General features: G+C 44.4%; 1 protein-coding gene across 1 annotated transcript; it reads left to right on the top strand.

Moving 5' to 3' along the window:
* Window positions 1-8,353: 8,353 nt before the first annotated feature.
* Window positions 8,354-13,102, top strand: LOC131903630 (plasma membrane calcium-transporting ATPase 1-like). Its single transcript, XM_059254325.1, has one exon. It carries the CDS (start codon window positions 8,761-8,763, stop codon window positions 12,529-12,531), a length of 3,771 nt encoding a protein of 1,256 aa, XP_059110308.1. The 5' UTR covers window positions 8,354-8,760; the 3' UTR covers window positions 12,532-13,102.
* Window positions 13,103-14,485: the final 1,383 nt, after the last annotated feature.

Genomic DNA, 14,485 nt, shown 5'->3' with positions numbered 1-14,485 from the left:
AGCTCCTCGGCTATTTTAATGAGATTTTTGCATGGGAGTGGAATAAAATGCATATATTCATGTTTTTGTCTTGGACCTCATCAAAGTATTGAATCAGATAGGTTATTTTAAGAAGCCTCTCTGACTGAAGGGTGCTCTGACTCCTTTGGTGCTAAGCAGCTCACTCCCTGATTACTGAGTTTCAATCCCGACTCCTCCATCTTATACCAATTACATAACCTCTCCAGGTCGGTTATCTCTTCTGTGAAATGGGAATGATGCCACCTATTACGGCTGGAATATGAAATGCTCCACACAGGCTCGTTGTTTAGATCTCAGCTGGTGACATTATTTGGGAAGGTTCTAGGAGGTCTTTAATTTGGGAGGTGGGCCTCTTTGGAAGAACTAGATCAATGGGGGATCTCGGCCACTTCTATAGTATCCTTTCTCTGCTTCCTAACCACCAAGATCTGAACTGCTTTGCTCTGCCACGCCCTCCTCACCATGACCGACCGATACCTCTGAAACCAGGAATCTTTCTTTCCCACAAGTCTTTCTTTCATGTCAGGTATTTGCCACAAAAACACAAAAGTAATATATTCCTGTTCTCACAAGGTGTTGTAAACTTGATAATTATCTACCAATTGTTCATCATAGGCACTAAATTAAGCACTGTCCACCTGTGTTTAGGTTTAACTGCTCTTTACATATATTGGGGTTTTTTTTTCCTTCTATATTACCTTATAAAATTCTGGGGAAGAGAAAGATTGTCAAAATGTCACGTGACTCAGAAATGAACCAAGCAAACTAATACTAGGAAGGATCTTTCAGATGGGAAATTGTGTGTTACACAAAGCCCAGCCTCACGGAGCCATTTGGGCAACAAGGTCTAATGAGTTATGATGTGAACTCAACACAGTCCCCACTTCCCTGGCATCCTTCCCCCTGGAATGTCGGTACCAAGCCTCCAACTCAAACATCAGTTTGCAGTTTCTAGGCAAAAATCTCAGGCAGGACTCACATCTCCCAAGTCCCAGCCACCATGCCCAAAATGATAATCACTTGAGAATGTTAATTGAATGCTATAATTATAGACTATGCATAATAGGCATTTTGCACTGATGTTGTACACTGCCAAGAAAATATTTACTTGGCTAACTCAAGCCCATGACCAAGTCTATTTTTTTTTCACAACAGAAATAATGCTCTCATTTGGCATCACCAGACGCACCCGTGGGAAGCATCCTGGATGCTGCAAACATAATCAAGATGTCTTATGCTTGTGCCCCCTTAGAAGTCATATGCCTCCTTCCTTTGCAAGAATATCCTTAAGCCTTGTGTGGGCTTTTTTCTGTTCCTGCCTCACTTTTCAAGAAATTAGTTGTTTGTTGGAGATTCGTTGAGGACAGACAGGAGAGCCCAGAACTTGCGATCAGGTTTCTCATCTCAAAGCCACTTTTACCAAATCTCTTCTTTCCTTTGCTCTGGATGTTCATTTCCCTCTGGCTTTTGGTCCATGCCGTTCAGTAAAGTGTTTTAAAATCACACGCTATGTGCTGGTTAGTTTATTTATTGGCAAACACTTGGGTCATCTGTGAAGAGGACCCTTAACTGAGAAAATGTCTCCACCAGATTGGCCTGTATGCAAGTCCATGGGGGTGTTTTCTTGATGAATGATTGATGTAGACAAGCCCAGCCCACTGTAAGCAGTGACACCCTGGGCAGGTGGTCCTGGGTTGTGTAAGAACGCAAACTGAGCAAGCCATGAGGAGCAAGCCAGTGAGCAGTGTTCCTCCATGGTCTCTGCTTCAGTTCCTTCCTCCAAGTTCCTGCCTTGAGTTCCTGCCCTGGCTCCCTGATGAGCTGTAAGCTATAAGATGAAGTCTACTCTTTCCTCTCCAGTTGCTTTTGGTCATGGTGTTGTGTCATAGCTACAGACAGACAGACGGTACTAAAACAGCCTGCTGCTTTTACCCGCTTCACCTCAGGCAGGTGCCTTCGCCAGAAGCTGGTCTCGAGCAATGGGAGTAGCAGTTGATAGGATTTTGCCCTCCGTGCTGGCTTCCCAGGTATTCCTCAGAGTCTGTCTGTCTTCTACAAGGATGATCTGTCTGGCTTGGTGACCACCTAGTCCTATAATTCGTGGTTCTCCTCGCCTTTAGGGAAATTCCTGTCTTACCAGAGAGCTGAGGCAGCCCCTGTTCCTCTGTCTTTCAGGTTTCACAGGATGCGAGGAAGGCTTTGGGCCTTGGAGGTTGGGGTTCTGGACTTGACCCCAAAGAAAACAGCCTTCTTTCCTTCATTTTTATCCATTGTTGATGTCTTTGGGTTTCTGAGAGGGGACGGAAGTGTCAGTGCCTTCTTCCTGCTGTCTAGAATGAGAAATCCCAAAGGTCTTGGAAAGCCTCAGTCCTTTGGTTTGTTTCTTGTCCCTCCATGATATGGGTACTTGTATAAACTACTGCCAAGCCAGCTACGGGCTGAGATGAGGAGGTGTGTGTACATAGTTTACAGTGCATTGTCTGCCACCGTCCACCACTGACCCTTTTGTGTACTATGATTCTATTCGTCTCTTTGGAAGTAGCCTTGTCCTGTTTTCTCTATCATGACTGTCATCCAATCTGGGCATTTCTATGCTCTCTAGATCCTCCCTACCTCTCCTCCATCCAGAAAAGCAAACTGCTTGTGAGTATGTGATTAGTCCTTTCCAGACTGAACTGTGGAGAGTCTACAGTGGTGCCTCACGGCTCCAGTGATGCAGCAGAGTGGTTCTCCTCGAGTACGCTCAGCTAGTCCTGTGGGAAGTGTTTGCTTCTAGCCTTGACTGAAAGGGCTCCCAGGAGAACTGCTCTCAGGCAGGTGCCCCTCACTGTACCCCTTCTCTGGAGGCCCACTGACATTACAGGAATGAGCCCGCATTGGCTGAAGTGTCCCCTATCCTCCCTCCCCACACCCCCCTCAGGGACCTCAAGCGTTAGAAGCGCGGCGGCGGCATAAGCAACATCCTGCTCACCAGAGTTCCCACCTGCTTTCTGCACCTGTTTTCCTGGGTTCCCGATCCAAGGGGAGAGGAGAGATGATTCAACCTTGCCTGTGTGTTTATCCTGCTGGTAGACTGTCATTAAATATGGAAAATCATGCAAGTAGAATTCCAAAGAAATGGATCAGCAGGCTGACAGCTCCCCTGGACTCATCCATGTGTGGCTTAAGAAACCGGATTCAGAGAGAGAGAGAGAGAGAGAGAGAGAGAGAGAGAGAGAGAGAGAGAGAGAGAGAGAGGAAAAAGTACTTTCAGGACGCAGAGGAATATAGGAGGGAGGACCACGCTCATCAGTGTGAAGAGGCAGCAGGTGACAGGGTCCAGGCAGCAGCGACTTCTGGTGGCAGGCTCCTGTTCACCGCAGCTTTGAGAGAGAAGGTTTTTTCCTTATCCTACTCTCCCCAATAGTCCTGTAATATATTACCCTGCTATATGTGCAAAGATAGTGGAGATTTTAGGAGAGACCAGATGAGTCTTACCAGGTGCTTTCGCCATCAGTAATGGCTGGTTTAAAATGTTTTCGCATCTGACTTTGAACGTGTCTTCTAAGACACTGAAAATGGTGATCTTAGAACACTCCAGGTTTTCTCCCACAAGCATGTTTACCAATCTATCAGAGATGACCCAGAACTCAGGAACACAAACCCTAACCCACCTGGAAGGGTTGTTGTTTTTTTTTTTTTTAAATCTAATTTTGTTTCATTTTTAACTGTTTCTTGAATATCTAGTATATTTTTGTCTGCTACCCAATAAGTCTTGGAAGTGTATCCAAGATCATCCAGCTAGGGCTGAGATTCGGGTTTGAACAGGCATCTCCAGGCTCTGGACTTTGGAACAGCACACCCTGGCTTTGCCGCTGCTAACTTTTGTGACCCATGGAATCACACAGAGCTGAGGGGACAGGTTTTCTCTGGACAACTCCCCAGCAGACTTCTGCTCCCACCCAGTGTCCCGGGGGAGTGGAAACTGGTGTCACGGGGACTCTTCAGCAGCATGGGCTATTCTCTGCAGCCCTCTGTTTGGCTGGATGGTTGGCTCTGTCCTTAGAACAGCCCTGCTCCCTCATAACCTCTCGAGGTGTGAATGAGCACTCTCATGTCCTTCTACGTCTCTTCGATAGCACAGTCACTCCAGCTGCTTCTGTCCGGCTGGCTTCCCTCTCTGTTTTCTACTTCTGGAGTGTAAGAAGTGTGGACTACTGACAGGGGCATCATTGGGCATCAGTGCAGGAAAAAAAAATAGTCACCCTGCTCCAGAAGACTCGGCAGGTACCAGAAGCTTGCTGTTTGGTGATTCCTAAAGCTGGCCTAGCAGGGAAGGAGACGCTTCCCCGTAATTACCCTCAGAGCAAAGGTTAAGTACTTTGAAATATTGAACACATTTTTAAAAGACTATTTTCCAAATTTTCAAGTGGATAAAATGTGAGAACATCTGTTTTTAAGTTGCGGTAAAATATTCAAATGTAAACTGCACACTGCATCTCTTTGAAGTCACTGGGTGATGAAAGTTCAGATGGGAAAGGAAAGAAATGTCCCTACAAGGCCCTCCTAAACCCTCCCGTCTTACAATTTTCTTTATAATACTACACCTTTCCTGGGGGATTAGTGTCGTAGTATTTAAATAGAGGGTTGTTTGTTTGTTTTAATGAGAGTTTTTGAAAAAATGGCTCCTTTTTGGCAAGTGGGAGAAACTCCTCGGGAGCTGTTCTGGCCTCCAGAATGTTACATAAAGGAGCTGGTAGCCATGAACCCAGACATCCTCCACAGCACTATCCTGCCCTCTGTACAACAGTCTCCAATTCATGAATATTACCCAAGTCCCAGAGCACAGGAAGGCCCTAGGAAGTCCTTCGGTTCCTGCACATTTTGTATTCTTTCCGATGCCTGTGATACTGTCCCTTTAAAGAGTCCCAGGGTGAGTTACTGGTAAGGTCGGTGCAGAAATCTTTTAAGTACAGTAGAGGCCCCCAGCCTTCTTTTAATGCACTCCCCAGTGGTAGTGTTTGGAAACATGAGCTAGTGTCTATGGAAAGATAAACTGGTCACCTGACTCGCTCGATAAGATGTATGATGTCCGACGAGACTGCAGAAAGTAGGAGGGAAAATATGAACCAGGAGCGGAGTCACACACCTTCAATCTCAGCACTCCAGAGGCAGAGGAGGAGGTTAGCAAGGCTGAGGCCAGCCTGGTCTACAGAGCAATTTCCAAGCCAGCCAGGACTACACAGTGAAAGCCTCTCTTCAAAATCAAAGAGAAGGAAAGAAAGAGAGAGCAAGATTGACCAATTAAATATGAATATCAGATAAATGATATTTAGTAAGACTGTCTCAAATACTGTATTCTGTCTGCTCAAACTCAGTTAATTCTGATCATGATGAACCTGTGAAAATTCTCCATTATGTGTAGTAGATACTTAGAGAAACTGCTTCTGTTTTTTAAGTCTCCATTAAAGACGTAACAAATCCCTTCTCGACAAAAGAAATACATGCCAACTGAGGCATATGGCCAGTCTCACCCAGTATATGTGCCTTGCATAGAATTGGAATCTGGGCTTCCACTCACTTCCTAAGAGCTGATAATTAGGGGAAACTAAACTACAAATGAGCACAAAGCAAAAATAGAAGGAAATGTAAGGAAACCATCCCAGCTCCCGAGGACTCAAAGTAGTCAGGATCTCCTGTCTTATTCACTGCTGCTCTCCCTATGTCCAACTCTTTTCCAGGACACAATAAATACTTGCATAATAAGACACAGGGAATATCCCAATGCCTGGGCCACTGCTGAGTTCAGCTCAAAAGTAGCGGTCTAATTAGGGTAGAAAATGGGAGGCAGTGAGTGAGGTTGCTTCAGAAAGAAACAAATTTTTCTGCCCTAAGTGAGACTCTGCTTCTTACATGAGGTAGAGATAAAATCCATTGAAATGTAAGTAAGAGTCCATGTGCGTCTGGTATAAGCATTTAAGATGTGAGTTTTCAAAATACTGAATACCACCACTCCATTACATAACTTCCTACTAAGGAGAGATATCCTCTGATGAAATGGAACACCCATATTGAAAGGCCAGGGGAAAGGCTTGACTACATAGGAAGACTCACCCTGAGTGCAGGTGGCACCATCCCATGTGCTGAGAGGCCTGGACCATGCCAAAAGGAGAATACAGGTTGAGCACCAGCTTTCATTTCCCAGATAGTGTGGCCGGCTTCTTCACTCTCCTGTCGCCATGCCTTCCTTATCGTGATGGACTGTTTCTCCTGAACTGTGAGCCCAAAGACCCTCCTCCTCCCTGAAGTTGTTTCTTGTCGAGTATCTGTACATAGCACTGAGGAAAGGAACCGAGAAAGAAGGGGTGGGACAGGAGATGAGTGGATTGGGGTGGATGAGAAGAGGGTGGGATCTAATAGGATTGGATGGCTGGGGGAGATGGGATGGGGAGGATCGGATGAGACTGACTAAGAAGGATGGTCACGATGGGGTAGAATGGGATGAGATAACAGAAATGGAGCTGGACCACCTAAACTTAATGCTAACCCTGTTGACCTCCAGGGTTTAATTATGCTCAAATGACATCCCAACATGCCTCAAAGGCTGTGAGTCCCTGAAGCAAAACTCACAACTTTGCCACACATCTAGTAAAGTGTTGACCAGAACTTTATTCTAAAAAACAAACAACAAACTGAACGATAGAGTGGGTATTGTTTAACTGGCTAACCAGAAATCCTCTAACGCTGTTTTGCCAAGTCTACAAAGGCAAAGATGTCTGGGGTTCCAATCTCCACAGCTGAGCACACCCCAACCTGTTTCTGACCCTCTAATTCTTCTGCTTCTGAATTGTGCTCATTTGGAGAATTTGCTATCTATCAGATCTGTTTTATGAGATAGCACACTAGCCAAAGAAAAAAATGTAGTATTTCCTTTCATAACAAGGGGATGATTGCTATTTCCACAGAAAAGAAGCATAGATTCAGTTTTCCATTCCACTGAAGGTTTTATTTTTCTGAACATGGAGGAATCTTTTAATGGTCCATTGTTTTACTTATCCAAATTCACTTTGCAGCTTCATCAAGGAACTCAATGTGTATTCTTCTCTTCCAGTCTTAGTTACTAATACTAGCTCTCATGTCACACAGCACACACACATAGCAGATACGTCCTTGGGTTTACATGCATGTACGTGGTTTACAAAATATATAGGCTAAAACGGCCATGGCAGAGCTCAAAAGGTTTCAGAAGTGGGCTGAGAAAGCAGGGAACAGCCGAAGCAGGAAGGACAGAGTTGGATCCAGGTCCAGAGAGATGAACCACACCACTGAGTGAACAGGCAGGCAGTAGAGTTGGCCGTGTCCACACTAGGGGACCGAGCTGAAGTTAAAGTCCCATGGACATCAGGCATCAGATGATAGGTTGGTGGAGGAACACGCTGTAGTGGTGTGAGGTGACCGTCACTTTATAGGATCTTGGTGAGGAAATTACACCCTTTGCTCTGTTTGGTGTGTCTGACAAATTCTTGTCTAGTTTCTCTGATCTGATTTTCAACACATTAACGTGCCTCTACGTCTCAAGTCCCCCAATAAATGTATAGGATGACTCCTTTCTACTCCCAAGAATAAGTCAGTCATCAGTCTATGCTGGGGAGGTAGAGCTTATATTCAAATTAGCAGGAGAATTAAAGTACAACATTTTAAAGTGTTTTACCTCAACTTCGTTGAACAATAAATTTATGCTTTTGAGTTAAAAAGTTCATTGCTTTAATGAAAATAAAAACAGTTAAGGCTAGAATACAAAAAAGACAAAAGATAACCATTCAAACTTTACCCAAATCAGAATCTTAAAACTGTAAGACTAGGGGCTAGAAAGACGGCTTGGTAGTTAAGAACGGATCACTATTGCAGAGGACCGGGGTTCAGTCCTCATCCCCCTACGGAAGCTCACAACCATCTGTAGCTCCAGTTCCGGGAGATCCAACAACCGCTTGTAGCCTCCTCAGGCATTCAGATAAAACATTCATTCCTGCACGTTGTTGTAGTTAGGGTTACTATTGCTGGGATGAAACACCAGGACCAAACCAGCCTCAGGAGGAAAGGGTTTAGTTGGCTTCCACTTCCATATCACTGTTAATCATCCAAGGAAGTCGGGGCAGGATGAGTAGGGAGCCCCGGCTGCTGGACGCTGGCTGCTGGACGCCCCCCACAGTCTCGGGGCTCCGAGGCCGCCTCCTGGAGCCGCCTCCTCCTCCTCCTCTTGGAGGTGCACCCGCACCTCCGCGTGGCGCCCCTCGTGGCGCCCCGAGCCCAGCGAGCCGGTTTGCGAGCACGTCCCGAGACCGCCCCCCACCTGCTCTCCCCCACCTCCCCCGCCTCCTTCGACGCTGCTGCCTATCCTTCCTTGATTCTTTCCCTCGGAAAAATGGTTCCGCTGCGGGCCAGGGTTATTTTCACGGCTGGGGGGATGAGTGAGTGAGGGAGTGAAGTGTTTGACATACAAGGACAGGAGTTCGGATCTCCGGCACCCACTGAATGCCAGATGTATGCATCTCAGGATTGAGGGGAAGAAACAAGTCATGGGCCGGCGGTCAGGATACTTCTCTGGGAATTGTTGCTGCTGCTACTACTTCACAGAGTCATACAATGAGTGTTTGGTTTAAGGAAGATTTTCATATTTAAAAGATTTTCATCTTGGGAATATAGCAAGTGAAAATTTCATTCTCTTGGGAAACATTTTCCTCCTAATAAATTATACTTGTAATGGGCGACATAGCAGACAACTCAGTTTCATATAGTGGTGTGAAAAACTCTTTGAAGGAAGCTAATCATGATGGAGACTTTGGAATTACACTCGCAGAGCTGCGGGCTCTCATGGAGCTCAGGTCCACAGATGCATTACAGAAGATACAGGAAAGCTATGGAGATGTCTATGGAATTTGCACCAAGTTGAAAACATCTCCCAATGAAGGTTTAAGTGGAAATCCTGCAGATTTGGAAAGAAGAGAAGCAGTGTTTGGAAAGAACTTCATACCTCCTAAGAAGTCAAAAACCTTCCTTCAATTAGTATGGGAAGCATTACAAGATGTCACTTTAATTATACTAGAAATTGCAGCCATAGTCTCATTGGGCCTTTCTTTTTATCATCCTCCAGAAGGGGATGCTGAACTTTGTGGAGAAGTTTCTGTCAGGGAAGAAGAAGGTGAAGGTGAAACCGGATGGATTGAAGGAGCCGCGATCCTCTTGTCGGTCGTGTGTGTGGTGTTAGTGACAGCCTTCAATGACTGGAGTAAGGAGAAGCAGTTCCGAGGTTTGCAAAGTCGAATTGAACAGGAACAGAAGTTCACGGTCATCAGGGGCGGTCAAGTCATCCAGATACCTGTAGCTGACATTATGGTTGGAGACATCGCCCAAGTGAAGTATGGCGATCTCCTCCCGGCTGATGGCATACTGATTCAAGGCAATGACCTGAAAGTTGATGAAAGTTCGTTGACTGGTGAATCCGATCATGTTAAGAAGTCTCTAGATAAGGATCCCTTACTTCTGTCGGGCACTCATGTCATGGAAGGTTCTGGGAAAATGGTAGTTACAGCTGTAGGTGTGAATTCTCAAACTGGAATTATCTTTACCTTACTGGGAGCTGGAGGTGAAGAACATGAAAAGAAAGGTAAGAAGAAAAAAGAAAAGGAAAACAAGAAACAAGGTGGAGCTATTGAGAATCGCAACAAAGCAAAAGCCCAGGACGGTGCAGCCAAGGAAATGCAGCCTTTGAAGAGCGAAGAAGGTGCAGCCAAGGAAATGCAGCCTTTGAAGAGTGAAGAAGGTGCAGCCAAGGAAATGCAGCCTTTGAAGAGTGAAGAAGGTGCAGCCAAGGAAATGCAGCCTTTGAAGAGCGAAGAAGGGGATGAAAAGGACAAGAAGAAAGCAAATCTGCCAAAAAAAGAAAAGTCCGTTCTACAAGGGAAACTGACAAAACTGGCTGTTCAGATTGGCAAAGCAGGTCTACTGATGTCTACCGTCACAGTTATCATCCTGGTATTATATTTTGTGATTGATACCTTCTGGGTCCAGAGGAGACCATGGCTTGCTGAGTGCACCCCGATCTACATACAGCACCTTGTGAAGTTCTTCATTATTGGAGTCACGGTTCTGGTGGTCGCAGTGCCCGAAGGTCTGCCGCTGGCGGTCACCATCTCGTTGGCCTACTCAGTCAAGAAAATGATGAAGGATAATAACTTAGTGAGGCATCTGGATGCTTGCGAGACCATGGGGAACGCTACAGCGATCTGTTCAGATAAAACGGGAACATTGACAATGAACAGAATGACAGTTGTTCAGGCTTACATAAATGAACAGCATTACAAAAAGATTCCTGAACCAGAAGCTATTCCTCCAAATATTCTGTCCTATCTAGTAACAGGAATTTCTGTGAATTGTGCTTATACATCAAAAATATTGCCGCCAGAGAAAGAGGGTGGATTACCTCGTCGTGTGGGTAATAAAACAGACTGTGCCTTGTTGGGATTTCTCTTGGATTTAAAACAGGATTATCAAGATGTTAGAAATGAAATACCAGAAGAAGCATTGTACAAAGTCTACACCTTCAATTCTGTTAGGAAGTCCATGAGTACAGTCCTGAAAAATTCAGATGGAAGTTACCGCATCTTCAGCAAGGGCGCATCTGAGATAATGCTGAAAAAGTGTTTCAAAATCTTGAGTGCTAACGGTGAGGCAAAAGTATTCAGCCCCAGGGACCGTGATGATATTGTGAAAACTGTGATTGAGCCAATGGCATCAGAAGGCCTGAGAACCATCTGTCTGGCGTTCAGAGATTTTCCAGCGGGAGAGCCAGAACCAGAGTGGGATAACGAGAATGACGTCATCACTGGCCTTACGTGCATTGCTGTTGTGGGGATTGAAGATCCTGTGAGGCCTGAGGTACCAGAGGCGATAAAGAAGTGTCAGAGAGCTGGAATTACTGTGCGCATGGTCACTGGTGACAATATTAATACTGCTCGTGCTATTGCTACCAAATGTGGTATTTTACAGCCAGGGGAAGATTTCCTTTGCTTAGAAGGTAAAGATTTTAACCGAAGAATACGAAATGAGAAAGGAGAGATTGAACAAGAGAGGATAGACAAGATTTGGCCAAAGCTTCGAGTCCTCGCAAGGTCCTCTCCCACTGACAAACATACACTGGTTAAAGGTATAATTGACAGCACTGTCTCCGAGCAACGTCAGATTGTGGCTGTAACTGGTGATGGTACAAATGATGGGCCTGCACTAAAGAAAGCAGACGTTGGATTTGCAATGGGCATTGCTGGAACTGATGTGGCTAAAGAAGCATCTGATATTATTCTCACAGACGACAACTTTACAAGCATTGTTAAAGCAGTTATGTGGGGACGAAATGTCTATGACAGCATCTCAAAGTTCCTTCAGTTCCAGCTTACTGTTAATGTAGGAGCAGTGATTGTTGCTTTCACGGGTGCTTGTATTACTCAAGATTCACCACTTAAGGCGGTACAGATGCTGTGGGTCAACCTCATCATGGACACACTGGCTTCCTTGGCCCTGGCAACAGAACCACCTACCGAATCACTCCTGCTTCAGAAGCCTTATGGTAGAAATAAGCCTCTCATCTCACGTACAATGATGAAGAATATTTTGGGCCATGCATTCTATCAACTCGTAGTGGTTTTTACACTCTTATTTGCTGGAGAGAAGTTTTTTGATATCGACAGTGGAAGGAATGCTCCTCTGCACGCTCCCCCCTCCGAACATTACACTATTGTGTTCAATACCTTTGTGCTGATGCAGCTTTTCAATGAAATAAATGCCCGGAAAATTCATGATGAAAGAAATGTGTTTGAAGGAATCTTTAGTAATGCCATCTTCTGTACCATTGTGTTAGGCACCTTTGTGGTCCAGATACTAATTGTGCAGTTTGGTGGGAAACCTTTCAGCTGCTCAGAACTTTCAATAGAACAGTGGCTGTGGTCAATATTCCTGGGAATGGGGACCTTACTCTGGGGCCAGCTTATTTCAACAATTCCAACTAGCCGTTTAAAATTCCTAAAAGAAGCTGGTCATGGAACACGAAAGGAAAAAATACCTGAGAAGGAGTTAGCAGGGAATGTTGAAGAGATTGATCATGCCGAAAGGGAGTTGCGGCGTGGCCAGATCTTGTGGTTTAGAGGTCTGAACAGAATACGAACACAGATTCGAGTGGTGAATGCATTTCGTAGTTCTTTATATGAAAGGTTAGAAAAGCCAGAATTAAGAAGTTCAATCCACAACTTTATGACACACCCTAAGTTTAGGATAGAAGATTCAGAGCCTCCCATCCCTCTTATTGACAACACTGATGCTAAAGATGGCATTCCTACAAAACACAACTCCAGCCCTCCACCCTCTCCTAACAAAGATAACAATGCTGTTGACAGCGGAACTCACCTTACAGTAGAGACGAACAAGTCTGCTACCTCTTCATCCCCAGGAAGCCCACTACACAGTTTGGAAACACCACTCTGATTGTAAGCTGAATGTTAACACACTCGCTGCATTGTGAAGAAACAAACTGAAACTGAGTCTTTTCACATATTGTGACGGACAAGACAGTATTTCTTGTCTTTGGACTTCAACAGAAGACACACTTGTACAAATGTAGATTTATTTTTAAAAAAATGCAAAGCTTTCTGCCAGACTGAGGGTGCTTTTGGGGGGATGGGAGAAACGAACTGACAGATGAACAGCTCGGCATAAGTGACCTGTGGATCATCAGTGGTACCTAGCATGGTCCTGACAGTGTATTAGCAGAGCTGCGGTTTATCTCAGTCCTTGATGGGAGAAAGGGAGGAGTAAAGCTGGGCAAGACAGAGAACCCTGGATCATTGAATGAATACTTTAATTTCTGCTGTTGGCTGTTAATAATTTGGATTATTTATGTTTATAAATGATACAGATCTGTTTACAAGGTTTGTAGATACATTTTTTTGTTCTTCTTCATAGATGGGAAGCTTCCTTATAACTAATGCAGAGAAAAATCAGTCCTTCAAATACTGCTGTATTTTCAGGAAATAAAAAAGGGGTGTTTCTATTGAAACTGTGCTAAATTTTTGCCTACAATTTATCTTGTTAAATATTGTAGATAAATCACTAATACTAACAGCCAAAAAGATAACACTAATGCTTTGTTTAAAAAAAAAAAAAAGAAACAAGACAAAAAACAGCAACAACAATAAAAAAACATGAGCAGTGGTGTTCTAATGAAGTTATGGCATCTGTCCTAATTAGTTTCTTAAATACATTTACTACTTAATGGTTTTGAAAGAACTGTTTAATTTTTAAATTTTTTTTTGAAAACTTGCTAATAACCTTTTGTTCAGAACTTAGTAGATTGTTTATTACCAGACGTCAAATACACAATGAAAGATCCTTGAAATGCTTTTGTTATTTCAGGCAAATCAAATTAAACTATCAAAACAAAACAAACAAAAAAAAGTCGGGACAGGAACTCGAGCGGGGCAGGAACTTGGAAGCAGGAGCTGATGCAGAGGCCATGGAGGAGTGCTGCTGACTGGCTTACTCATCATGGCTTGCCCAGCCTGCTTTCTTCTAGAACCCGGGACCACCAGCCCAGGGCTGGCCCCACCTACAATGGGCTGAGCCCTCCCCCATCAATCACTAATCACAATAACGCTCTACAGGCTTGCCTAGATCCCAATCTTTCAGAGTTCTTTTCTCAGCTGGGGTTCTCTCAGATGACTCTAACCTGTGTCAAGTTGACATGAAATTAGTCAGCACACTCATAAAACAAAAATTAATGAATCTTTAGCAAACAAACCGTAAAACTGAGGCTTGGGATATAGCTTGGTGGGTAGAGTGCTTGTAAACATGCATGAAGTATTGCATAAACTAGGTGCTGTGATAAATGCCTGAGACTCTGTAACACTCTGGAGGTGGGAAGCAGAAAGATCAGAAGTTCGGAGCCAGCCTAGGATACACAAGACTCTGCTTGAAGGAAGGTGGGACAGGAGGTGGGAGGGGAAGACAGGGGAAGGGAGCAGGCAGAGGAAGAGGGAGAGGAGAGAGAGAGTGTGACACTGTAAAACTCAAATGTTTCAAGCTAGCAAGGTGAGTCAGTGGTGAAAACACTTGGCACACAGGCCTGTTGACCTGAATTTGATCCCAGGGAGAAAGGGAGAACTAACTCTTAAGCGTTGTCCTCAGACCACCACAAATCTCCTTGGCATGTGCACAACCATACTGTCATACACACACACACACAAACACACATACACACACACATGCAATAATAATAACTTTTAAAATTTGTTTAAAAATCAAATATTTCATTTCAAATAAGGTAGAGAAAAGATCGGCGATTGACAGTAACATACAAATTCAATATCTTAAAAACAAGAAACACATGTAATAGAATTTTTAAAAGGGTAGATCCAAATGGCCAGTATGTTCATAGCAAAGG

Source organism: Peromyscus eremicus, chromosome 2, assembly GCF_949786415.1.
Source record: "Peromyscus eremicus chromosome 2, PerEre_H2_v1, whole genome shotgun sequence".
Lineage (NCBI taxonomy): Eukaryota > Metazoa > Chordata > Mammalia > Rodentia > Cricetidae > Peromyscus > Peromyscus eremicus.
The sequence above is the reverse complement of the archived record's forward strand: the minus strand, read 5'-3'. Positions and strand labels throughout refer to the sequence as shown.